The sequence below is a fragment of the Rhipicephalus microplus genome, chromosome 3 (assembly GCF_043290135.1).
Source record: "Rhipicephalus microplus isolate Deutch F79 chromosome 3, USDA_Rmic, whole genome shotgun sequence".
NCBI classification, from domain to species: Eukaryota; Metazoa; Arthropoda; class Arachnida; order Ixodida; family Ixodidae; genus Rhipicephalus; species Rhipicephalus microplus.
Window position 1 is genome coordinate 88639425 of NC_134702.1, and position 25712 is coordinate 88665136.

The following is a 25712-nucleotide window of genomic DNA, read 5'->3' on the forward strand; positions in this document are numbered from 1 at the left end:
GTCGAATTTAGGAAATAAGCATACAAGTATAAAAGTATAACATCACAAAACTGTACTACAATCTTTTACGTTCGTGCGCACCACTGCTTGAGAATAAGCATTCTGTATCAACCGCGTTTGTGTTCTTTAAATTAGGGTCGACATTACAGAGAAGCCATCTCGTTAAAAAAATAAAGAGGCTGGGCGGGGAGGGGGGGTGGATGGTGAACGAGTTGCCATCTAATACTCTTCGAGAAAAATTACGCTTTAAAGATAGCCGTGACGCGCAGGGACGGCCTAGCGCACGCAGTGCGTATGCCTATAGATATGTATCAGCGATTCCGAGAATCGATACTTTAGCGCGATAACGATCAACTTGACGGTCTTGGAACGGTGCCGACAGTAATAGGCACACCTAATATTACAGCGTCGATGACCCTGCTGGCACTTTTTTATCTTAATGATTTCAACGCACGTCCAACATTTGTCTGGTATAAAATTTTTATGAGTGCCTTCTAAATTGCGTCGAAGTCATTTTGAGTGCTTTCTTGAACGGTAGTACCACTAGACACACATTTGACGATGACATAGTAAATGCAGAATTTGCTACTTGGCGCCTACTAAAATACGGATACTTTCGTGGAACAAACGGGCAATAAGAAAAGTGTATACGTAGCACACGCAGGCTGGGATGATGCATGCCGTATCCAGCGTTGTAACTTGCAGAAATTTACACAATGAACGATGTCTGGACTTGCTTTCACCAAAGGTGCCGATTTCTCAATAATCTCGCGCAGCAGACGCGTCTCCAGCACCTTGCGGAAAGAGAAGATATTAAGGTATGATAGAGCTAAAACAACACAATTAAGCATGATATATCTCCTACTGCAGAAATACATTTCATACCTTGGAATTTCCTGTAGTGGGGTTTAATATAATAGTTTTCCTTGTTGTCCACATAGTTGACAACTATTCCTGAAGACGACATGCTCTCAAGTACTCGATTTACTTCTCTCTTCAGTCTTGTAGCCTAGTACTTTTCAAGCTGGAGTAACAAACTGAATTCTGCATAATGTCACAGGAGCTTAATCCTTGCAATATGTAGTTACCCCGAGATGAGTAGGATCACCTATGCTTCCAATAGTCAGTCTTTCTACCAGATAGAAAGTACAGTGGCGTGACGTAGTATAGTCTTTATACGAGAGCACAAGAACTTCCTGTTATGTGGATGTCTTGGTCACGACTATTTCTTGGTTAAGCGGTACGCTATTACGCCTAAATACTTTCTATAGTTAAATCTGGAACTGCCGTCACACGCGTATCGCGACACGATCGCGCAGATCTCCTATAAGCTCATCCGTATTCCTGGCCCCCGCACACACCACTGGCCATGACGTAAAGGCAATCACACTGGGCGACCACCAGCGTACAACAGACAGCGCTGTCTTCTCTCTTTTCTGCGCATCCCCGCGATCAGCTCTCGTATCGGGACTACTCATCATTCCAGCACGCCTTCTTTGGGGTCGTTCTTTCTACAGGACACACGGGGACGTGAAAGGATATAGAAAAACATGTATTTCAGTAGAGACGCGCGGGGAAAACAAAGCAGCGAAGTAAATTACTGAGAACCACCCCATACCCCGAAAGATGTCCTACGAGGGGTTCGCTTGCGTCGCTCCACCCCCGTTTTCCTTCTGAGCTACTGTTAAATACGAGGTGGGCGTGGTGGTTACACATGGCGTGAGGCCAAGAGTGGCCGTCAAGGTCAATCTTTCTTGCGTGGGTTCTCCGGGTTCATAACCACCGATAGATGCACCCTTCGTTTCCCCGAGATGTCGCTGCCACGAGATGTCGCCGCCGAAAAAAAAAGACAAAGAAGGAATACAACCTCCACACCGAGCACACCGTCCAAGCTGAAAGCACACGGCACCTGCCGGGCCTAGCTGTACACCCTTTGCAAGTAGAAAGAGGCCACTGCGGGACTTTTAGGCCCTCTGGTTTTTACTGCACTACACGTCGCTGCTGGTCGTACACAGTGGGAGCCATGAATTCCATGGTAAGTACTCCGTATTCATTCATCATGCCCGCATTCTTGTTTTTTTGGTTAATGGCACAACCCTTTGAAGACAGCTGTCTGCATGAATTTAAAGGGTTCCTGAATGCAGTCACGTCATAAGTGATGCGCCGTTAGCAAATTCGTATTAGCACACGTATCCACTCACCGAATAGCAAGACTGCTAAATGATGTCCGCATTCACCTTAGGCTTTTTAGCTCGTTGGTATATATTCATGAGAGCATTCCAGACTAAGCGTGCCACCGGCCCTTCTCGCAGATTATACATAGGGGGCCACATGTAACCAACGGCTAATGAACAAAGCTTACTAACACCAGCTTGTCTGCTTCAGCAGCTGCTATTTTACATTTAAGTGATTGTGATTCTGGTTTGTAACAATTACGAATAATAAAATATTAATTGCTTTTCTGCATGTGGGCCCCTCCTTGATTAGGTAACCTACTTAAAAATCTAAAGTAGCCCTTGTATGGTAAAATCTTAGAAAAAATGCCCAAAAAAACTCTCTTCCTTTCAAGTATGCTCGCCCGCCTCACGTTATGTTGACCGCTACGTCACATAAGTCAGCAAAAATGCTTACTTCACTTTTGATTTGCGGTCGAACTTTCATGCATACATGAATAACTCTATTTTTAAACAATTGTACGACGTCATCACTTGTTTTCCCTATCTATTTGTCAAATTTCTTGATCATAAATATTGAGCCATACGTTACATTCAACTACGTCTTGAACAGAGCATCTTGAATACCGCCATGTTTTTTTAATGTCCCTGATAATTTATTTTTGAATGTCTTATCGCTCAGGCACCCGGTAACTGCTAAGTATCCGTTGCAATATTTAGCTGCTGGATGCAGGATAGTGTTATCAATTCTATTTTTCTTCCACCGGATTAGAGGAGAGGTAAAAATAATTGCACACACCTGCAAAAGAGGTATATGGGTGACAAAATGTCACAACACCACTAGAATAATGAGATGAAAACTTCAAAATGGCATTTTGTCTCCAATATCAAGCCTTATTTCGTGTCTTATTTCCCATGTTGCATGTGGAGGCATCGTGAACGGTCTGTTCTATTTGCTTATCCTTGTTTTTCACATTTTTATTACGAGTGTACGCAAATACATTTTATGGGACTTCATTCAGAAGACGTGCAAAGAAGCGTTAGTGTTAATTCAATATCTTTTATCGGAAAGCACAAGCACTTTTTTCATAGTCATGTCACTCAATGGTTCCATGTACTTTTAGTTGCGCGTAAAAATTTTCGTGAAAGAGTGAGTGAATTGGTTACAGTTCTTTCGGTCGTGAGCAGAGTAGAATCGAAGCCGCGTGTTTTATTCCATCATCTTTCGCATTTTAGCATCTCCCCTTGGACACTAAAATGTTTATTTGCTGTGTTCAGAAAGAAATATTTTCTTGCAGTTCGCAGTGGTATTCCTCGCAGTGACACTAGAAGGCTTGCGAGCAACCGCAGTCTTTCCGCAAGTGGTCGTGCCAGTATTACCACAGAGATTCCCCCAAGGATTCCCGCAACTGGTACCACACGTGCCTCCCGTGCTCGTACACCAGCTCATCAAAACGAACGTGGTACCCACTGTTAGCGTCAACGACACGATCTCCGACCATGGTTTGCCGAAAAGCGGTGAACATCCTGCTGTGGAGTCAAGACCGGCTTCTCCCGAAGAAGCCGGAAACTGCACCGCGGAAGTAGACGACAAGAAAGCCGTTGGGCCTAGAGCTCCAGGCCCGTTTGTGCCCATGACACTGCCTTTGCTACCCTTCGGGCATGCCGTTAGAACTGTGCCCTACGTCCCAGGCTACGGATTCGGCTACGTACCTTGTTTCAACTGTCCTCGTTTTGTCTTGGGCAATGGCTTCCCGCCTTATGGCGTCATCGGATGAACACACTGCCGTTGCCGCATGGTGTGATAGTCCCTTCGTCTAGTATTCACTGCAATAAAAACGGGTTTCTGAAGCACACAGAAAGGAAAATTGGATCTTTCATTACCGAGAAAATGGGGTCAAGAGATGCTAGGCAAGTACGTACCTCACCTAATGTTTTTGTTACTTTCTATTTTCCATCTTTACTTGTTTCTTGTGTTCTATGGCACTGGGCAATGCTCCAACTCGCTTTTTTTTTCTTATGCCGAAAATGAGACCTTCACACTTGTCATAGGCATGCGCTGGGTGGGTAGGGACAGACGGAGCAACCCTGTACATTAACATAATAGGGAAGGGGCGCTGCGACTTGAGGGGCGGTGCGAAGTAAGCTCCATACATTGACTTATTAGGGAAGGGCCCCGCTGCCACAAACCTCTGAAGGCAAACCCTGCGCATGTCTAGGACCCTCGTGCTTAGCAGCTCAAGACATCTGTTCCTTCACTCAACAACGACAATCATGCTTGAAGCAATGATAACGCCGCCCTAAAATGGAGTACCGTGAAATATCAAGCGACTTTCATGAAGGACCGGATTGCCATGCTAAAAACGTCTGACTATGGACAAGCCATCATGTAGTAAGTTATACAGCTAAAGCTGTTAGAAGATCAGAACATGGGTCACGCGCAACACCGTAGTTGTCCACCGCCACCACCGGTGTCCGTAACCGGTTGCGAATGAAAAAACTCAATGAATAAAAAACACCATCGACACAGTGGGATTCAAACTCGCGTATGCTGCGTGTCAGTCCAGTTTTCTACCACTGAGCCAAGCCAGTGTTCGGATCTTGATTCTTAACTGGCCTTAGGCAGGCTTACTGTTGGGAAATTAATCGCCTAATATGAGTAGTAAATCGTTTTATACCATCATAGGAACGGCCAGGCGTCACACAATAAGATTCGCGAAGCGAATGGGTCGTCCAATGCTCTAACCCATTAGAAACCTTGTTCTTGATCACAAATTAAGAGTGGGGCATAGCCACTTCGGGCTTCATTCTTCATTGTCGTCAGTTACTGCAATGAAAATCTGCACAAAATTTCTAAAAAGTGCGTAGCGGTTACCAGACTTCTCCAAACAATTATGAAGGATATCAGAATGAATGCTGACCTACTGCACAAACATTATGAATAGTTAAGGCGTGGTGGGTACCTAACAGTGTGCTTGTAGCAGTTGCCCAAAGAGTGTTTAGAAAAGGCACTGAAAGGCTGCTCTTCTTGCTTTTGCTGTAACTGTGCTGCGCGTTCCGGGCAGACCTGGTGTTTTTCTTCAGGAACAGCATTTACAAATACGCTGGTGACAAGCGCACCTTCGTTGTCCTCATTTATGTGCTCATTCCTGCTTATTGGTGTGCACACACGAAATACGGAACCGCTGCCATCTTCACCTAAATTTGTCACTTATGGAAGTTTGGATTGACAATTGCCGGGTGTAAATATTTGAGACGTAACATAAAGGGTGGAAATATGAAGGTTCGATGACACGTCAGATGGCGAAAGCCATGTTGCTACCGCATCTACTATCACTCTTTGCCAGCGTTTAGTTGTAGTGCCGCTGGTTGTAAATCTCGTTAAGCTATACTCATGTGCATTCAGGGAGTAGAATGAGTGAAACCTAATCACAGTGCCCCCCCCCCTTCCTCCTACATCAATAACCGTCCTGGCTGTTTTTGCTACTCTCATGTGTACAACACTACCGAATAAGATGGTAACCTGCAAACGTATAGAGGGGTTCACTGTTAAAGGGAGCACTTTCATGTGCACGATTCCCGCATTTCGCTCTCTGGCACAAGCATAGTGGCTTAGATTTGCATGAGACAACTTCTGGTTGACTGCTATGAGTTCTTTTGATAGACCAGTGCAGTGCACGAACAATGTTCCAACGTCTAACAGCAGTTATGGGACCTTCAATATGACAGGTGCTCGTTAGAGTGTTTCCTTTAACAGTGGATGGCACTGTACATGATAACCTGTAAACGCACCACCATGCGGCTATTCTGGAAGAGTTTACGTATCTGTACGCCTGGTAAGAAATGCTCACACTTTCATTTAGGATTCACGTAACCTCAAACCACGCCCTCAAACTTTCTTTCCGATTGTGATCGAAAGCCCACGTGGTTACGAGGCAGGATGCAGCGGGTATAGGAGAACACGCTTTCATCAGCATAGAGAGACGGACCAAACATTTAGTGTGTAGCGACGTGACGGTATTTGACGTAGACGTGCCATAGTCGCTGGTTTATGAAGAGGACGAAACGCACCGGAAGCAAACTGCCGAAGTAGAGTAGCGGCCGTGGCGTCAAGCCAGCCAGAAGCACCCTAACGCTGTATAGGCACCACGCGCCGCGAGCCACCGGCGCTGCTCGTCTTTTTCTTCAGCAGGCTGGCCACCACTAGCGCTACGCTACAAGAGTATATACAAAAACATGCATATCTCCGGCAAGTACTAAGAGCCTGACCACAAAAAGGAAATTCACCCAAGATTAAGAATGCGGTTCGGTGCATATCCTGCGGCTGTCATTAAAGTGAGAAGTGTATATATCACTACGTACTAGGCGCTCTAGCAATCGGGCTGAAACTCGCAGGATCACAAAACAACAAAATGAAAAGTTGGGCGCCGCTAAGCCTTCAACGTAACCTAAAATGACTGGAGAAATGACCGGAGAAAGTCGTGGGGGTTGCCTCATTCGTACACTCGAAAGAAGGGGCCGCTGATGTTTATTTTTGTAGCAGTGTCTGGGGCTAGCATCCTCACGAGCCGCGGCGTTTCATATCAGCTAACCTCTTCTGGTGCTGCATCGGTGTAACATTGGCTAGTACCAGCGCGAGATAAAACCTGGTCATTTTCTGTCAATAAAATTTAGTTTGAGAGAAAACAAAGAGCGCTCATTAGTGCAGTCCTTCTCTTGTGTTTTGTCTGTTTTATGCCCCTAAATATTATTATCAATGTTAGTGTCAGAATCATTACACAACTGTAAACGACTGGTTATATAAAACATACGCGGCTGTTTAGCACGTGCCTATTTGTGCATTTGTATATATATTTAACGCCGTTTCGTACCATTTCTCTGAATAAAAAATTACAACACCGTCACCTTCCATCCGAATGCTACGAACATCATCAATTCACGACGTAAGTGGGATCTGCCAAACCTTTATTTGTGGAGGCGCGAGAACCAATGTGAGCTGTTCGTGTCCAGGAAAACTTGCACCTAATATGTTTCATCGTGTTCAGCTTGTTGGGCGGAAACCTGCATATGCATTGAGCGTATTACTTCGCATGAGCAATGCATTGATTCTGTAGCAGTGTAAGTTTAAAATATATGTAGTATACACGCCACAGCCACAATATTATCATCAGGCATGCCACTGGTCAACGCAATATGCAGAACAATGAGGCAATATGAGCACGCGTTGGGCCATTGTTTTCGCTTATGTTCTCGGTTCACGACCAGCCATTCGTACCTAGTCTTGGGTGAAATTCCATTTCAGCGGGTATTTAGAGTCAGTGACTATTCTCCACTACTTGTGCAATTGAACGCAAGCCACCGGTAACAAAGTATGACAGGTGAAATTCGGACACCAAAGTTTCTTTTATTCTTCAGGTAAGTCTGGCTGATCTTGTGGCAGTTTAAATGAAAACAGATAAAGTACACGTCAGGTACTATGCGGACTCACTGTTCTTCATTTGTCATCTGCACCAGGGGGAACACTTGGCTCGCGCTGTAGTGCAAACTGTATCTGTAAAGGAAAACAGCTAGCATGAATTATTCCGTCGAAGACATAAGCAACCAAAAAACACTCGTTGCACTAATTGTTTACAGGTGTAGCACGTGAACGTCAAATACAATCACTGCCTTTGCGATTGCTTCTAAGAAACATCAAGACCGGGTTCAATATATACATTCCGGAGGTCTTACACGCCGAACCCATGATTTCGACTCCGAAACAATTTCAACAACGAAATGATTTTGACCAACCATGGTCGATTAATCTTCATAAACCTAAACAGACGAGTGTACTTTGAGTTTGACAATCATTCAAATGCGACAACCACAGCCAGGGCCGCACCTTGAATTTTAGCAGCGTGCCGTCTTTCGTGCTAAGTTACCTCAGCGGGTATCAACAGAGTTTTCTATGTTATCAGAAATCATACGGAAGCGCAATAACTATCAACACACAAGAAAACAAACAATGACGCCCCATGCACTTTAAAAATTTTTGTAGTCTAGAGTAGGACAATGATATGCTAAAATATTTGAACAGACAAAACATGCACATCTTTGCGTTACCACTAAAAACTGTTTCCAATAAAAACAACCACTTACGTTTCCTGCTACCACCGACATCGTCGAAGAAATATTCTACAGGCATATTGCATAGATCCTCCTAGTGCATGTCACCATGAACGTAACGCACTGAGTGGTACTGGTATTGGTGGCCATAGCTGTAGCTAACCGGATTGCTGCCGTACGCGTAGCTTGGAGTGAGGTGGACAACGCCAGCTACCGTGGCTCGCGCTCCGGCGTGGACCGCGTAAGCTGGAGCGTGATTCACAACCACAGTTGGCACCGAAGCGTGGACAGTGTGGACGGCCGTGGCCGCGGGTGTGTAGGAGGACACCTTGGCAGTGGTGTGCGGCACGCCAGGGTAAAGGCTCTGGTAGCTGGCCACTCGGGTTGCCTTGAAAACGGCGGGAGTGTGGTGAACAACGCCAGCTACCATGGCTGGCTCTGTGGCGTGGACGGCGTAGGCTGGAGTGTGATGCACAACCGCAGTAGGCACAGAAGGGTGTACAGTGTGGACAGCCGTGGCCGCAGGTGTATAGGAGGACACCTTGGCGACGGTGTGAGGAGCACCAGGGTAAGCACTCTGGTAGCTAACCACTCGGGTTGCCTTGGAAACGGAGGGTGCGTTATGGACAGTGGCAGCCATGGGCGGAGCCCCTACAACGGTTGCAGTATAGACTTCACTTGTACCTTCTGGCCAGGAACAGGTGACGCCACTGGCGAACACCAGCAGGATACAAGAATAGTGCTGCGGCAGATCAATTTCAATGGAAGGTGAGTAAAATACATGCTTCACTGACCTATTATACGGGATGTCAAAAAAGAGAAGTTACGCACGGAAAAAAATTGTCTGTCTTGAATTTTGCCGTAAGAAGCAATCACAAAACATGCCATTTGGAACGATCGTGATGCTCACTTGACAGCTGAACGTGAATGTGAGGCACGTTTACGCAACAACGAAGCTTAGCTTTTTAGTTTAACGTCAACCAACTGCGCATTATTTAGTAACGATTTAGGAGATATTGCTTTAAAGCGGGTGCTACGTCCTAACAAAAACTGAGAGTCAGCTGCACAAACCACTCCAGAATAAAGTCTTCAGTACATTTGAGCGATTGTGAAGGCAGTCATAACGCGAAAGCCTAACCCTATACTTTGCTGCTTCCATATTTAGTAATTTTTCTAGTACCAATAAAATCGTATGACGTGACATGAGCGATGGCAAAATGCGTGATTAAAGGTTCGAAAGTGAAAACATATGCTACGAGCGACACTATTACTTTCATGTTCCCTATTTCTCTATATCTTTAAATGTTTTTATGGTTTTTTCTCTTTATTCGTTGTTCCACATTCGTTGTTTTTCACGCCTTTCCTTTCTGACTCTACTATGTCTGCTTTTTTTCTATACATCTTTTGCGTTCCTTTGTTATATCTTTTTATTTTTTCTCTGTCGTCATTTTCAATCTATATGCCTATGTTTCTAAGTCTTTTCACTCTGTTCTGGTTATATTAAACATCCTTGTTGCTGCATCTCACGCCGGACAAGTCAGCACACACAACGGGTGAGTGCACGCCAGGTTCACGTGTTCGGAAGGCAAAGAAGAAGATGAAGGAGAACGCGAACCGGCTTGACAGTTTTTCGGAAGGCGAATTGGGAACTTTCCGAGGAGGTGAACGCTTACCTTGTCAGACTTTTTAGCCTGTATTATTCTTTGCCTTCCACAGAGAAGTTTTTTTTCAGCAAATGAAGCAAAGGCAATTGTTTAAGCAGTTTCATGGTTAATTAAAGAGGCGTCGATATCGAGGGTAACGGCCGTAGGCGTGTGCAAGGGACGGGGACAGGCACAGGATAAAGGCGCGGGGAAACTACTAGTGTCCTTGTCACTGAGGGCGCAAGGGCTGCAGTACATATACATAATGAGGGGGTGGCGGTGCTGCGATGACCTTTGAACTATATCCCTTGGAGCATCGCAAACTAGTGACTCAAGAGACAAGCATGTAAAGGCCCACAGATTTTGGAGCTTCGCCCTGAAAGAGGGTCTGAAAGGCAGCTCGTCCAGCTTTAGCTGTTGCCGTACTAGGGTGGCTAGTACACTAACCGTTCTGTGCCATCCCTAACCGCCCTAACCGTACTGCGCCTTCCTAACCGTACTGCACCTTCCGCAGGCCTGGTTGTTTTTTTCTGTCTCTGGCAGTTACTCCATCAAGATATTTCTACATGAGCGGTATGAGCGACGCTGCATGAGCGACGCTGCTTACTATAGCCAGTGCGACTCAAACTCTAATGAAAGCGAAGCTATAGAAGTCCCACAAGTATGCAGAGACCTCGTCAGCTGTAACAGAGACAAGTGGGCTTGAAAGAATGAAAGACCGGAACTCACGTTCGGCTGCTGTTACTGTATTCGAAGTCTCACCCGATCCTGGATTATGTGGTTAAACCATTTGTGATGCTAGCGTCAGGCCAAGTATTTTAAAAACAATGTACATATCCACTAGACACAAGTATTCCCCATGTTACTTTCATATCTGACCTTAGAGCCACTGCACATACCTTAAAATTTAGTCTTCCCAAACCGATTCACTATATAAAAATGCCCAAGAATTTATTAAAATATGAATATTTGAATTGTGATGTTAGTGTGACCCTGACGCGCTGTAGTCACATGAATGGTAACGGTGGCTTTCTTGCAAAACAATGCTTTTTTTGATGCACTATACAAGAAAATTCTCCTTTTTATATTATGACCACCCTTGCTTCCGTAGAGCTGATTACTATCATTTTCGATATTCATATCAACAATGTAAAACTCCTGCTACCAGCCCTGCTGCCGGATATGAATGCAGCGTGGGAGATAAGAATGGGATATGAAATACGCCTCGAACAATAAGGAACCTTTCAGACTTTTTGGGAAATATATATATATTCTAACGAGGGTTCACTTCAGAAGTGATCAGGCGACACTGCAATATTATCGTTTATTTAGATATCCAATGTTACGAAAAGGTACACCATTTCTCCGAAGCAGTACTTGCTACTGTTCGGCGAATCCTAAGTCACACTAATGTTTGCCATACGTATATAACGGTCAATATGTCGAAGGGCACTACGAATCCGTGCCGTAAGTTCCCCGAGCAGCTGCTGCACTCATTGTATATACACATTCTGGAAAAGGCGCATTGCTTTCCTGCAACAAGCCATCAGAAAGCGAATAGTCACTCACGGCAACCCTGAACCCCGTGCATTTCAAGATGGCCGTCCAGGATCTCCAGGACCATTTCAAACAACACGAAAGGTGATACTCGACTCGCGTTGTACTACCAAGTCCGCCGCGAATGGTGCTAGTGGAGCTCTGCGTCATCATGTCGACCGGCAAGAAACCGCGCATCAAACCACGAGGCTGCCCGTTGAAGTCATCTCTGAGTAGCCATAAATGCGTGGCGTAGGACTTGAAGCTGAACGCATGTACCAGCCTTGAAGGAGGACAAAACGCTTGCTTCACCGATGCGCCCATGGTAGCGCTTGCACAATGGCTGAAGGTGAAAGCAGGACCCGACCGGAAGGCGTTTTTCGAAGAAGGCACAGGTGCAGTGCGAGGCGCTTTGTGAACGAGCTCTTGGCCGTGCATGACGATGTCGCCTGCATTTCGCAGGAAGCCCGCAAGTCCGAAACGGCGCTACTCAAACACAAACAGAAGGTCTTCAGCTTCCCCCTGTGCACTGCGTTCCTGCTTTCCCATGCGAACGCGGTGTCGCTGAGCATTGTCCCGAGGTGTAGACGTGTAGTTTTCTGTCTTCACGACGCTTCATGTCAAACGGGAGAGCCAAGAAGGTCTCGGTCGTACGTGTTGTCAGCTGGCAAAACTCGCGAGAAACATACGCTGAGACATGCAAGAACTCTTGCAGTGGAGGCTTCAGCAAGATAACGAGCGAGCTAGTTCTTGTTTTTGTTCACCTATTGTCCGTGGCGCATGTCCAATATGGGGGATATGCCGAGAATAGAGTGGTTTTAAAAATTATTGTTCAGATTTAGAGTATTGAGATATAGTAGAAAGATTACCGATGATCTAGGAAATCGTCGTGCTTGATTTAATGGATATAATTATTTAAATAACGTGGAATGCCTTGCAGAACGAGCCGCTACGCACATGTGACACGAGCGTTTGCCGAGACCTACGTAGCATTTAAAAAAATTGAGGAAGGTTAATGAAAGCACCTGGTGTATTAGCGCAGGGCAGGCCTGACGATAACTAGAATAAGGCGTGCGCACGCCAGCCGTGCATCAAAAGCTCAATATATATGTATGCATGCATTGGGTAAAAATTAGCGATATCTTTTCCTAGTATGTACTTCAAGCACTGAAATATATTCGAACTTGATATGCCCCTACTACGTGGCCATAATGGAATGGACGCTGTGAAATGTGTGCTTAAGTGGGCGGCCATCTTTCATCCCTGAAATCGTTATCTTATTCACATGCTCTGATGCCTGATGGCAATGTATACGCTTGTACCAGGCATAATAACTGCAAAATTTCACGTTGTATTGTTGAGCTTCAATAAAGCACGCGTATGTTTGTAAAGCATGAAAACTCTTTCACTGCATTTCCAAGCATAGGAAGTTGTTTTCGCTGTATTCACACGAATAGGCGTGGTTGTGTGGTATAATTTCACAAAACGCAGAATTTCCTGGCCAGTGCTGAACAAATCAAATTTAGCGACCCTTTAATTAGTGGCGGAAGGCTTCAACTACCTGTGTAGCTGGGCGGTGTTTCTTGACCCTCGTTATTTTTGTCTTTCGCTCTGTTTTTTCCTCTTTATTGTTTGTCTCTGTTTTTGTGTATTTATTTTATTTTCTTTATATCCATTTTTGATATTTTTATCGTTTCCCTAAACAGCGTGCTTCCACTTCCTGTGTTTCTCTCTCCCGGCGTTTCTGACTTTATAATAAGTTTTATTTCTATATACTTCTTTTGCCTAATTTTGTACCCATTTGTCTCTTTTTTTTCTTCCTTTTTCAATCTATGTGTTTATGTTCATATTAGTTTTTCTCCCGCTCTGTGCTGGTTATTTCGAACAACGGTTTCTGCCTCTCACGTCGGACATGTCGGCACGCATAGGGTGAGTGCACGCCAGTTGCACGTGTTTGGGTGGCGAAGGAGAAGATGAAGGAGAACGCGAAGCAGCGTGATAGTTTTTCATGTTACAATAGTGTGCTCTCAAAACATATTCGACCAAGTGGCGTAACGAGAAGAGGGGGAGACAGGGGTGCAAGTATTCCGGGTGCCACTTGGGAGGAGGCGCTGAGTCGACTACGCCCCACATGCTTGCGGGAACTTCCTGAGGATACGGACGAGGCTCTAATGCCCCCAACCCCCTGCCCCGTTTCTGGAATGTTCGCTCCTACTTGTTCTAAACCAGTGGGGGCTTGCCCCCACACTCTTACAACGCTCCCTTCTTCGCCTTTTCCCCCTGGTACCAGCCATGAGGCCAGATATTCAAAGAGGGAAGGGGGGAACGCTAGTCTGCGCTCGTTTGTGTTCTGGTGTCGCACATAGTCTTCGTCTAAATCGTGCTGAAGCCTAGCTAATTATGTACCAACTCGCCCAAGTCAAAGTGCTATTGGCCGGGTACTCCTTTGACTAGGTAAAGGTTGATTCTTTTCTTCGCCCCGCCGGAGAGGTCTAAGTGCTAAGGCACTCGGTTGTCGACCTACAGGTCGCACGTTCGAATCCCAGCTTCTGCGGCTGCGTTTCCAACGGAGGCGAAAATGTTGTAGCACCATATGCTGAAATTTGGCTGCATGTTAAAAAACCCCAGGTGGTATAAATTTCTCTAGCCCTCCACCATGGCGTCTCTCATAATCAATGGTGGTTTGGGGAAGTTAAGCGACCGCTAATAAGCGTGCAATGAACAAGGTCACATCTACACACACATTGCCCTTCACTTATCTCTCTCTTCTCCTTCAATCCCCTCACCCCTTTCCCCAGTGCAGGGTAGCAAACCGGACGTGCATCTGGTTGACCTCCCTGCCTTTCATTTTTTCCCTTCCTCCTCCACTTCCTCCTAAACCTCCCATATAATTTGATATATTCTTTTTTTCTTCAACACACAAAACCCATTCTTCTGGGAACTTGTGGCTTATATAAGGAGCTTGTGGCTATGTGCTCGTAATCAAGCCAATAAAAAGCGATAAGATAAATAGGTTGGTGTATACCTGATTACACATAAGAGGGTTTTCAACCATTAGTGTGCCTGTTCCGGGTCTAAGACAAACAACTTTTTATTGTGTTCTGACTTTGCTTGATTTGTGATTTGGCATGTGATTTTGTGCACATATACGAATGTGTCCAGTAATATTGAAAAAAAAATACAGAAGGAAAGGTACCTGCGAGCTACCAGCGGCGTTCCCTTTGGTGTGGTAGAAGGTATCTACGGATGCGGACAAACATTATTTACGGCAATAATTATACATTAAAATATAAATAACTCCTTATCCAGTGAAATTTAGGCAGTCGAGTCAATCAGGCGACTTAAGTCCTTGCTGGGAGTAGTCCGTAGCCAGTTTGCAATGTCTGAAAAGTGGCCGCTGGTGCTTGCCGAATCAATAAAATATGGCTAATTTATGAGGCGAAACAATAGTTCACTGCAAATATTGAGGCAGCTGGGAAAAAAGCATGAAGAAACGAAGGCAATGAACCAGCTGTAGGGGAACCTGGGAGACAATATTTCACAGGCTATTTTCGAAAAAAAAATTATACGCGCCATCCGATCTGCTGTTGAATGGTTGCAACTTGCTTGAAAACAAAACATATACGGCTTGCAAGTGACGAAATCAAATGGAAGCCTACCTCTGGGTGTGATTTTGAATCAAACGAGCTTTTCTCTACTCCTTTTTTTTTTTCAAAACCAGCGCATCGCCATAAGAAAACGACAGATTCAGAACATATTACTAAGGTTTGAAAGAGAGCAATGTCGTCTGTCAGCGCGAACTCGTCCTGTTTTCCTCACTTCTATCCTAAATCAAAAAAAGGTCACTCAAACTGTATTCTATACTAGAGAGTCTATTTCGACTTCCGCACTTTTTTTTTATCATAGGGTCGTTGAAAGTGCTTCAGTGTTTTCATTTAAAGTCTTACGGGTGTTTTCAATTAGACTGTCCTACTGGAGGCCGAGGTCTAGTCTTTTTCATTTCGGGAAAATATGCCGTAAGGCGAAAATTATTATCCAAGTTATAAATCGAGGCTTTGAATTTATAACCGCAAGCTAGTGCTTACGGGGTGTTTACCAGTCAAAAATCAAAAATTATTTCTTTACGATGTTCAGTGTACTAGCCGTCTTGACAGGCTTTAAATTTTATAATGAGCGTAAAACATGGACTTCTAGCGGACGAAGAAATAAAACGAAAAGTAAAAAATATAGCGAGTGGTGTAAAAGCAAATTTCCTTCTCTCGTATTCTGAAATACTGAGTGATGAATTTAATTGAAGTATCAATAATTGAACATGCGAACGTTATGTGAGGATCGACTTGCAAATTACGCTGCAGTTGGTGACGGTAGTAGCATTTCTTTGCGAACTTCGGCAACACTTAGCGTATCTATCTATCTATCTATCTATCTATCTATCTATCTATCTATCTATTTATCTATCTATCTATCTATCTATCTATCTATCTATCTATCTATCTATCCATCTATCTATCTAACTGCTTACGTTCAGGTGCTCTCGTGGTCACCCCCTTAACTTGGCGTGAATCAAAATTAACATTAGAGGGTAAGATGGTTTGACGAACAAGACGCGCTGGTCAAAACATGAATAATCTCACAATCCAGTCGCGTACGTCGTCAAACACTTCCTGTCAGACATCGGCACATACCCACAGGCGGGTATGTGCCACTGGTATGCGCCTATGTGCCACAGGTGATTGACACTTACTATCTACCCAGAAACGATGAGAACACACATGGGCAATTAAAATGCGTAAGCGTTAGGAAATAACCGACATCGATAGCGTCGACCCAACGATAGCATAGAATAAATGTCAGTGTTGAGAAAAACCTGAAAGAGACAGCTTTGACCTTCCGATCAATGCAAACAATGAATTTCAGGGTCCCAGCAGGAATCAAACCTGAGCATTCTGCGTGGCAGTTAAGCATTCTCTCTAAGAGCTACGCCAGGCCTCGGAACTTTTTTTTTCAAATCGACGCTAATCTTCGTGAAACGTCAATAGGGGTTGCAGTGCTGCCTACCTAATCTTATAAAAAACACATATGAACTCCTCTGATACAGCCGTCACGTCGAGTTAAGGTCAATTGTGGTTAGGTGCCTTGCGCTGAAGTTGATTTATATAGCAGTGTCCAAGGCCAGCATTTTCGCGAGCTTCAGCGGTTCATATCAGCTTCCGGTGTTGCTAATACGCATGTTCCAGTTGGCATCGTTCCGCAAGTGCAAACTACAGGTTCCATGAACATCTGCAATTATTCAACATATGCCTGTGCGTGCAACAGTTGTAAATATACTTAGCGCCATTTTATGACACATCGCTCAATAAAACGAAACTGCATTTAGGTCACCTTCCCTCCGCATGCTTCGCATAACGTCGATTCCCAGGTAAGTGGCATCTCCCAATTTTTTTTTTATGGAGGCCCCTGATATTTCGCTAGGTATAGGCAACCATTATATCAAGTGCTCGTGGATTCATCATACTAGAAAATTGCTAAAAAAGTTCCAGTTCCTATAAACAATTGTGCGTGATACACCTTGGACAATATAAGACTTATGATGAAAAAAGCGCCAAAAATGCACACAGTAGGAGAGGACACAGACGAGCTCCTACTAGCAACTGAAAATGTTGTTTCGAAGCGAACACTAATTTATGCATAACACGCATGTACCTCATTTCAAATTTCTTAAATAGGTGCAGGGTTCCCAGCACCTTACCACCATCTTACAGAGACGAGCGGCTCCTAGCCGCTCTAAACAGAGCAATAACAAGTCTGCAATTCTCTTAGATGTCCGGGGCCTCACGCACGCTACACTGAAGAGAGCAGCGTGTCTTTATCCCTCTTTGAAAAGACAGAGTAACCTGTGGAACTTCTTTTGTCATTAGGATAGAGGCTTGCAATTCTTCCCTTTGAACGAGGAATTCCCTGTAAGCACGAGTCATAAGCTCGCATTGATTACGTCCCTGCCCTTTGTACACACCGCCCGTCACTACTATGGATTTATTATTTTAGTGAGCTCTTCGGACCGATGTCTGGTGCGGCCTTTTCGTTGGGTCGGTCTATTGGAAAGATGACAAACTTGATCATTTAGAGGAAGTGAAAGCCGTAACAAGTATTTACACGTTTTTGTTTCCGGTTGTGTGCCATCGATAATGGAAGTGGTTGTTTGATATATCACGTTGTTGATGATGACAGGGGGAGGTCCGGAATGACGTACATAAGTGCTATGCATATATTACTCTTCGCTTTTAAATTATATTTTCAGTAGCTCGCAAGTGCTCATCTGTGTTCTCTCTAAGTGTGTGTATATTTCAGCGTCTGTTTCATCATGAACTTTTGCTAACACGCCCAAAGGGCAGTCATCCCAATTATGTGATCAACAGCGTTAGCTTCTAATGTGTTTAAATCAAGATGAATATTCTTTTATGTAAGTCTTATTAAGTTGGTGAACATTTGAGAAGTTCTCAGTCTTTTCAAAATCGGTTCTAGAACTCTATAATATATCTGGCATGCCCAAGTAGACTAGCAGAGCCGAATTTAATTGGCGCACTGTCATTGACAAACAGCAGCCCTGGTAACTTTGGATATATTAAAAGCTTACGATAGTGTATAACATAAAATATTATTGGAATAATTAAAACTTCATGACATCCCTAATTCCATAGTAAGGTGGTTTAGCGAGTTTTCAAATTGAAGGAATTTTTCCACTCAAAGGTAATTTTTTAATTGTACACTTCTAGTTACGAGGCGTTCCTCACCGAGCAGTCACGTCGCTTCTCCTTTTTAATATATTGCTAAGCACTATTCCTACTCATGATGATGTATACGCATATGTATATGCAGATTATAAATCATGTTTGATTCAGACAAGGATACATATTCAATATCATATTCGCTTACAAGCGTATATGTGCGTCGTTCAAAACTGGTTACAGAATATCTATTTACACCGTAATGTTTAAAAGAAACGCAGTTATGGTGTTTCCTTTGGGTAAACCAGGTACTATTAAAATAACTTGCAACCTGCAGAACACGCCACGTTTGAACTTCGCAAAAATTTGAGAAAAATTTATAATAACCATCCCCTTTAACATGCCCACGTTGAATACACAACTATACATACATAGCTTGCACATACATACATACATACATACATACATACATACATACATACATACATACATACATACATACATACGTACATACATACATACATACATACATACATACATACATACATACATACATGCATACATACATACATGCATGCATACCCTCATACATCCATTCATACATACATACATACATACATACATACATACATACATACATACATACATACATACATACATACATACATACATACATACATACATACATACATACATACATACATACATACATACATACATACATATATACATGCATACCCACATACATTCATTCATACATACATACATACATACATACATACATACATACATACATACATACATACATACATACATACATACATACATACATACATACATACATACATACATACATACATACATACATACAAGTACGGGCGCTTAGAGCCGTTCGAAAGGCTTTGCAAAGGTCGATCGGCGATGCAAGATAGGTACACTAACTTTGGTTTACAAAACGTATTTACGCCCAGTATTCGGAGTCGCATGTGTTTATATACTGAAGCAGCATCTTATAAACTGCGCCTCTTGTATACTTTTAGAAAGAGAGGCCCTGAGGCTTGGATTACCGATATTCATTTAGGCAATAATGTTCTCTATTTAGAACCACAGTCGCCCTATCTGGGCTGGTTGAGGATGCTACGGTACAAACATTCCTAAAATTATCAATATACCATAAAAATAAAAGCAACTTTTATGTATCAGCGATGCTTATTTTTCTTATTCGCCTCGGTTTCATACAACTCAGCTAAACTATCTAAAAGCACATGTTGAACCAGTCGATGCTAAAGTGAATGAAGTTCCTTTCATTGGTCATGAAAGACAGTACCTCTGAGTCATTTTGACTATATATATCCCAATCACTCCATAAAGTTGCCTTACCGGTGTCTACGTGGGGCTCAGCCAGATGCGGGACCCTGTCGCGTTGTACAGAATAAAAATAAAGTTATTTTCCTTCGTTCCTTGATTACCAGGGATAAAATGGGCTTTTACCAGTCTCCGATAGGGGATATATGGAACAAACATTATCAGGTATCTCACATTTGAGAGAAAATCCAGCTTTGGTATTATCTTTGAGACCCTCAATTAGTCATTTTCATTACAGCACTTCTCAAATTCTTATCAAGATTTCTGGCGGAAAATCTGGCGGTTGTAATAGAAATAAGAAAGCTCCCCATCGACATATATTATGGCCATACATAGTTACTTATTCTTTCTTTTTGTGCTCAGCATAGCCCTCAAAACGCGACTGTCATTTATTACGTAGTTTTCATTTTCTAGTCCCTATCCACGTAACTGTAACCAGGTTAATCTGGGTACCAGGACACAAAGGGAGAAAAACAAATGAAATCGCACATGCTCTGGCGAAAGCTGCTCTCTGTGTTCCGTAATTCTCAATTATACGGACAACTCTCATAAATCGTGATAGATTAAGAAGGCGTGCCAAAACGCAAGACACTCAAAAAACATCAATCGCTCATATAAACGAGTATCAACACCTCATGTTTCCTTGGCAAGGAGTTTGTGTTCAACATGACAAAAGGCGGATATTTTTACAAGACCTCACTGTCGCTTTCAAAAAATTAAAGTATTATATGCCCAGAGGTGGTCTGGCTCCGTCCCCACGTTGCTCGCTTTACTACGATGGGAAAAGAATCCAGCACATTTTCTTATCATGCAACTGCTTCTTTTTTTTATGAGAAAACTTTCCAAAACGGTGTTGCATTATATTGGAAGTAAAGTTTCAAATATTCAATCCTTGGGAGCATTAGGTTCTTGTAGATCTCCGTTCTGCGGTACAGAAATATTTATTTGAATCAGGGTGGCTTTTATCGTGATTAGCATTATTATTTATTCTAAGTATTGTGTATAATTAGTCATACAAATATTATGTGATCACTTTAATTATGAATAACTCTTTCCTTGGTGAATACCTCATAGTGGGTGGGAGCCATTGTATAGTATCATTCTGCGCAAGCGGCCACCAGAATGCAGCGACGTCCACTCACAGCTGCCGCCGCCCCTTATTCCGCCATGGACGAACCTCGGCGAAGTGCAGCTACGTGCAATATGGAGACCGCGTTGGCCCAGCCTAAGCAGCCGTCGGGGCAGTGTCTGCTGAGACTCAACCATGACTTCAATAACATCGTTGGCAACCCTGTGCCAGGAATCTTCGTCGAGCCCGAAAAAGGCAACGTCACTTACGTCCACGCCGTCATCGTGGGACCCGACAACACGCCGTGCCAGGGAGGCTTGTTCCATTTCGTGCTCAAGTTCCCTCTCGACAACCCAGCCTGTCCACCGCAGGTACGCTTCATGACGACAGACGGTGGAAGGTGCACTTCAATCGGAAACTGTACAGCAGTGGGCTCATCTCGCTCAGCATTCCGGGCACGTTTCACGGACCCTCGTGGAACCCGGAGATGATCCTGAAGACGGTGGTGGTTTCGATCCAGTCGTTCCTCATCGAGCAGCCGTTGGCCAACGAACGTGCACTGGGACGGGAGTTCGAAACTAGGCTTGAAAAGACGATTGGTTGCAACGCCAAACTGTGCTCCCAGACCTTCATGGTTGCGATTTGCGACGCACTCGAGGCTTGCCTTCTCGGCAACTCGTTGTACCCGCAGGACCTGCCAATGGCTGTGATTAAGCACTTCGTAGAACAATATGACAAGTACGAAAGTGTAGCCTTGTCCCTACTTGGTGAACACTCCAGCGCGGAGGAATCTCAGCAGTACGCAGCGCTACTCGAGAGACAGCAAGAATTGCATGGCCCCGCAGCGGAAGTCTAGTGGCTAAGGTACTCGCCTGCTAACCCGCAGGTCACGGGTTTGATTCCCGGCTGTGGCGGCTGCATTTCCGATGGAGGTGAAAGTGTTGTAGGCCCGTGTACTCAGATTTGGGTGCACGTTGAAGAACCCCAGGTGGTCAAAATTTCCGGAGTCCTCCACTACGGCGTCTCTCATAATCAAATGGTGGTTTTGGGACGTTAAACCCTAGAAATCAATCAATCAGCAAGAATTGCATGGTCATATACTGCAAGAGAATCCAACGATGAGGAAAATGTTACAATGCGACTACAAGGGCATCAGGAACTGCTAGGGCTCATGAATACTTTTTGGAGCTTAAAAAAAGTTGGCTAACCGTTAATAAACCAGTGGCGTAGCCAGAAATTATTTATGTGGGATGTGGTCACACCGACCCGACTGGTGAGAGGAGGGTGGAGCACGGTGAAGTCTGAACCTCCTCTCTCCTGCACTCCGGGTCTCTTTGACGTGACTATCACCGGTTGTTTGGGCAGAATGTGTACATGTATATCAAAGTCACGAGACATCCAGCCTCATGCGTATATGGCTGTGAAGAGAGGAGGAGTAAGTAAATATAAAAGTAAAGTAGTCACTATAAACTGCAGTAAACGGCAGGTACATGGCCACCATTAAATGAACTAGACTTCGAAAACGAATCATTGTGACGTGTACTCGACCATTCTTTCAAGTCGATGATGACTCCTCTTTATGTGTATTGAGATGCAAACGCAGAAGGTTTTTGCACATTAATAACTGCTTTTCGCTTTCGCTTATTTCCTGAGCGATTTTTTTACGGTCGATGATTGTGACTGCATGCTTATAGAAATAGTTTTTTTAAGCTCTATATGCCAAGCAGCCCTGACGCATTCAAAGCTCTAGGTCGACATTTCTTACTTTACTGCGTGCGTCCAAGCATGCTTGCAATACGCAATAAGAATTCGTTTTTGTAAGTTATGCCACACGTTCCCAACTTGATTTCGCACGCGTTATTTTTCGGGTAGAATTTTTCGCACCTTTGCTTGACATTAGGGTTCCCTGTGACTTTCGATAGCAATGAAGCACTCCAATTGTAGAGGTGATGTCGTGCACTCTGTTAGTGCAAGCTAATCACTGTTGAGAAATATTAAACTAGGCTCCAACGAAAATGCAACTGGGACTAGACTATATACTCACCAAGAAATAGCTCTTTCGCTGCGTGTACCCACCAGTAAACTTATATACGCGCAAAAACGTAAGGTGTTCTCTTTTTTGTTTTGTTTTTCGTAACTCCCGTCGCTCTGCTCTTCAAAACGCCAGCGTTGCGGCAAGGAGTCTTCTGTGCTTAGAAAGCGTGCAGCCTTCATTTTTCTTCAAGTCAACATGTTCAAAGCTGTACATATATGCATATCGCCATGCAGTATAAAAAGGCCATGTATACACTGTTTTAACTAGTACGCGCATTCATGTTTGCCGCACTTACGCTGGCGTGAACAAAGGCAGCCTCGTTCCACGCAAACTCTTGAGTGCTCGGTTCACTAGTGACGAAGGAATGAACTCCGGTTTCGTTTAGAGCATAGTGCACCATAATCAAATTCTCAGAACGCGTGAACTCTGACGACAATTTCACAACAACTGCAAGCGCATGCAAATTGTTAACTGAATTACGCGCTAATGTGCACCATCTCTGCCTCTCAGTTGTCTGTTTCTTGCATTCTGATGCGAGTCACTGTAATTTTATTGCTAGGTCAGTTCTGTGAGCGCTTTACAATGCATCGCCACCCCTATAAGATGCTTTTTCTCTTCGGTCCCTTTCCTTTTCTCCAAAATCTCCCCGTCGCTTTCAAAAATTAAAGTATTATATGCCCAGAAGGGGTCTGGCTCCGTTCCCACGTTACTTGTTTTACTACGATGGGAGAAGAATCCAGCACAATCTCTTATCATGCAACTGCTTCATTTTTTGATGAGAAAATTTTCAAAACGGCGTTCAATTGCTTTTTAATGGAAGTAAAGTTTCGAATATTCAATTCTTGGGAGCATTAGGTCCTTGTAAATCTCCGTTCTGCGGCACAGAAATATTTAAATGAATCAGGGTGGCTTTCATATCGATTACGATCATTATTTATTCTAAGTATTGAGTATAATGAGTCATACAAATAGTAAGTGATGATTTTAATTATGAATAACTCCTTTCTCGGTCAATCCCTCCTAGTGGGTGGCAGCCATTGTATAGTACCATCATCTGCGCAAACGGCCACCGGAATGCAGCGACGTCCGCTCACAGCCATCGCCGCCCCTTATTCCGCCACGGACAAACCTCAGATAAGTGCAGCTACGTGCCAATTGGAGACCGCGTTGGCCCAGCCCAAGCAGCTGTCGGGGCAGTGTCTGCTGAGACTCAACCATGACCCCAAGAACATCATTGACAACCCTGTGCCAGGAATCTTCGTCGAGCCCGAAAAAGGCAACGTCACCTACGTCCACGCCGTCATCGTGGGACCCGACAACACGCCGTGCCAGGGAGGCTTGTTTCATTCCGTGCTCAAGTTCCCCCTCGACAACCCAGCCTGTCCACCGCAGGTACGCTTCATGGCGACAGACGGCGGAAGGGTGCGATTCAACCGGAAACTGTACAGCAGTGGGCTCGTCTCGCTCAGCATTCCGGGCACGTTTGACGGACCTTCGTGGAACCCCGAGACGACCCTGAAGACGCTGGTGGTTTTGATCCAGTCGTTGCTGATCGATGGAACGGGAGTTCAAAACTTGGCTTGAAAAGACGATCGGTTGCAAGGCGAAACTGTGCTCCCAGACCTTCAAGGTTGCGATTTGCGACGCACTCGAGGCTTGCCTTCTCGGCAACTCGTTGTACCCGCAGGACCTGCCGATGGCTGTGATTAAGCACTTAGTAGAACATTATGACAAGTACGAAAGTGTAACCTTCTCTCTAATTTTCGCAGGCTCAAGCATTGATGTACCTCAGCAGTACGCAGCGCTACTCGAGAGACTGCAAGACTTGCATGGTCGAATACTGCAAAACAACCCAACGATGAGGAAAATGTTACAATGCGACTACAAGGGCATCATGAACTGCTAGGGCTCATGGAGACTTTTTTGGAGCTTAAAAAAAGTTGGCAAACCGCTAATAAACCAGTTGCGTAGCCAGAAATTATTTATGCGGGATGTGGTCACACCGACCCGACTGGTGAGAGGAGGGTGGAGCACGGTGAAGTCTGAACCTCCTCTCTCCTGCACTCCGGGTCTCTTTGACGTGACTATCACCGGTTGTTTGGGCAGAGTGTGTACATGTATATCAAAGTCACGAGACATCCCGCCTCATGCGTATATGCCTGTGAAGAGAGAAGGAGTAAGTAAATATTAAAAGTAAATAATCGCTCTAAAACGCAGTAAACGACCGGTAAATACAACTATTTATTGAACTACACTTCCAAAACGAATCATTGTGACGTGTACTCGACCATTCTTTCAAGTCGATGATGACTCCTCTCTATGTGGAATGAGATGCAAACGCAGCAGGTTTTTGCACATTATTAGCTGCTTTTCGCTTTCGCTTATTTCCTGAGCGATTTTTTACGGTCGATCTTTGTGACTTCATGCTTATTGGAATAGTTTTTGTTTTAAGTATGCCAAGCAGTCCTGATGCATTGGAACCTCTTATTCGACATTTCTTACTTTACTGCGTGCGTCCAACCATGCTTGCTTGCTGCAATAAGAGTTCATTTTTGTAAGTTATGCCGCACGTTCCGAACTTGATTTCGCGCGCGTTATTTTTCGGGTAGAATTTCTCGCAAGTTTCTTCACATTAGGTTTCCCTGTGACTGTTGATAGCAATGAAGCACTACGATCGTAGAGGTAATGTCGCGCAACCTGCCAGGGCAAGGTAATCACTCTTGAGAAATGTTTACTTACACTCAAACTAAAATGCACCTGGGATTAGACTATATACTCATCTAGAAATAGTTTGTTCACTGCGTGTTCCCGCTAGTAACCTTATCTACGCGCAAAAACGCATGGTGATCTGTTTTTCTTTTTTTCGTTCTTCCCGTCGCTCTGCTCCAGTACACTACAGCGTTGCGGCAAAGAGTCTTCTGTTTTTAGCAAGCATGCAGCCTTCATTTTTTTTACGTCAACATAATCAAAGCTGTACATATATGCATATCGCTGGCAGTATAGATATGCCATGTATACACTGTTTTAACTGGTACGCGTATTCATGTTTGCCGCACTTGC

General features: G+C 44.2%; 3 protein-coding genes across 3 annotated transcripts; all 3 read left to right on the forward strand.

The window, feature by feature from the left end:
* Positions 1–1794: 1794 nt before the first annotated feature.
* Positions 1795–4042, forward strand: LOC142803252 (uncharacterized). Its single transcript, XM_075888369.1, has 2 exons — positions 1795–2035; positions 3473–4042. The coding sequence occupies exons 1-2, from the start codon at positions 2024–2026 to the stop codon at positions 3950–3952; spliced, it is 492 nt and encodes a 163-aa protein (XP_075744484.1). The 5' UTR covers positions 1795–2023; the 3' UTR covers positions 3953–4042.
* Positions 4043–20715: 16673 nt separating this feature from the next.
* Positions 20716–21473, forward strand: LOC119160120 (ubiquitin-conjugating enzyme E2 Z). Its single transcript, XM_075887922.1, has 2 exons — positions 20716–20932; positions 20989–21473. The coding sequence occupies exons 1-2, from the start codon at positions 20716–20718 to the stop codon at positions 21471–21473; spliced, it is 702 nt and encodes a 233-aa protein (XP_075744037.1).
* Positions 21474–23726: 2253 nt separating this feature from the next.
* On the forward strand, positions 23727–24236 carry LOC119160196 (ubiquitin-conjugating enzyme E2 Z). Its single transcript, XM_075887923.1, has one exon. It carries the CDS (start codon positions 23727–23729, stop codon positions 24234–24236), a length of 510 nt encoding a protein of 169 aa, XP_075744038.1.
* Positions 24237–25712: the final 1476 nt, after the last annotated feature.

Coding starts and splice junctions, on each gene's coding strand:
- LOC119160120 (XM_075887922.1), top strand. CDS start 20,716: ATGGACGAACCTCGGCGAAGTGCAGCTACGTGCAATATGGAGACCGCG. Junction 20,933..20,988: donor CAACACGCCGTGCCAGGGAG/GCTTGTTCCATT, acceptor TGTCCACCGCAG/GTACGCTTCATGACGACAGA.
- LOC119160196 (XM_075887923.1), top strand. CDS start 23,727: ATGCAGCGACGTCCGCTCACAGCCATCGCCGCCCCTTATTCCGCCACG.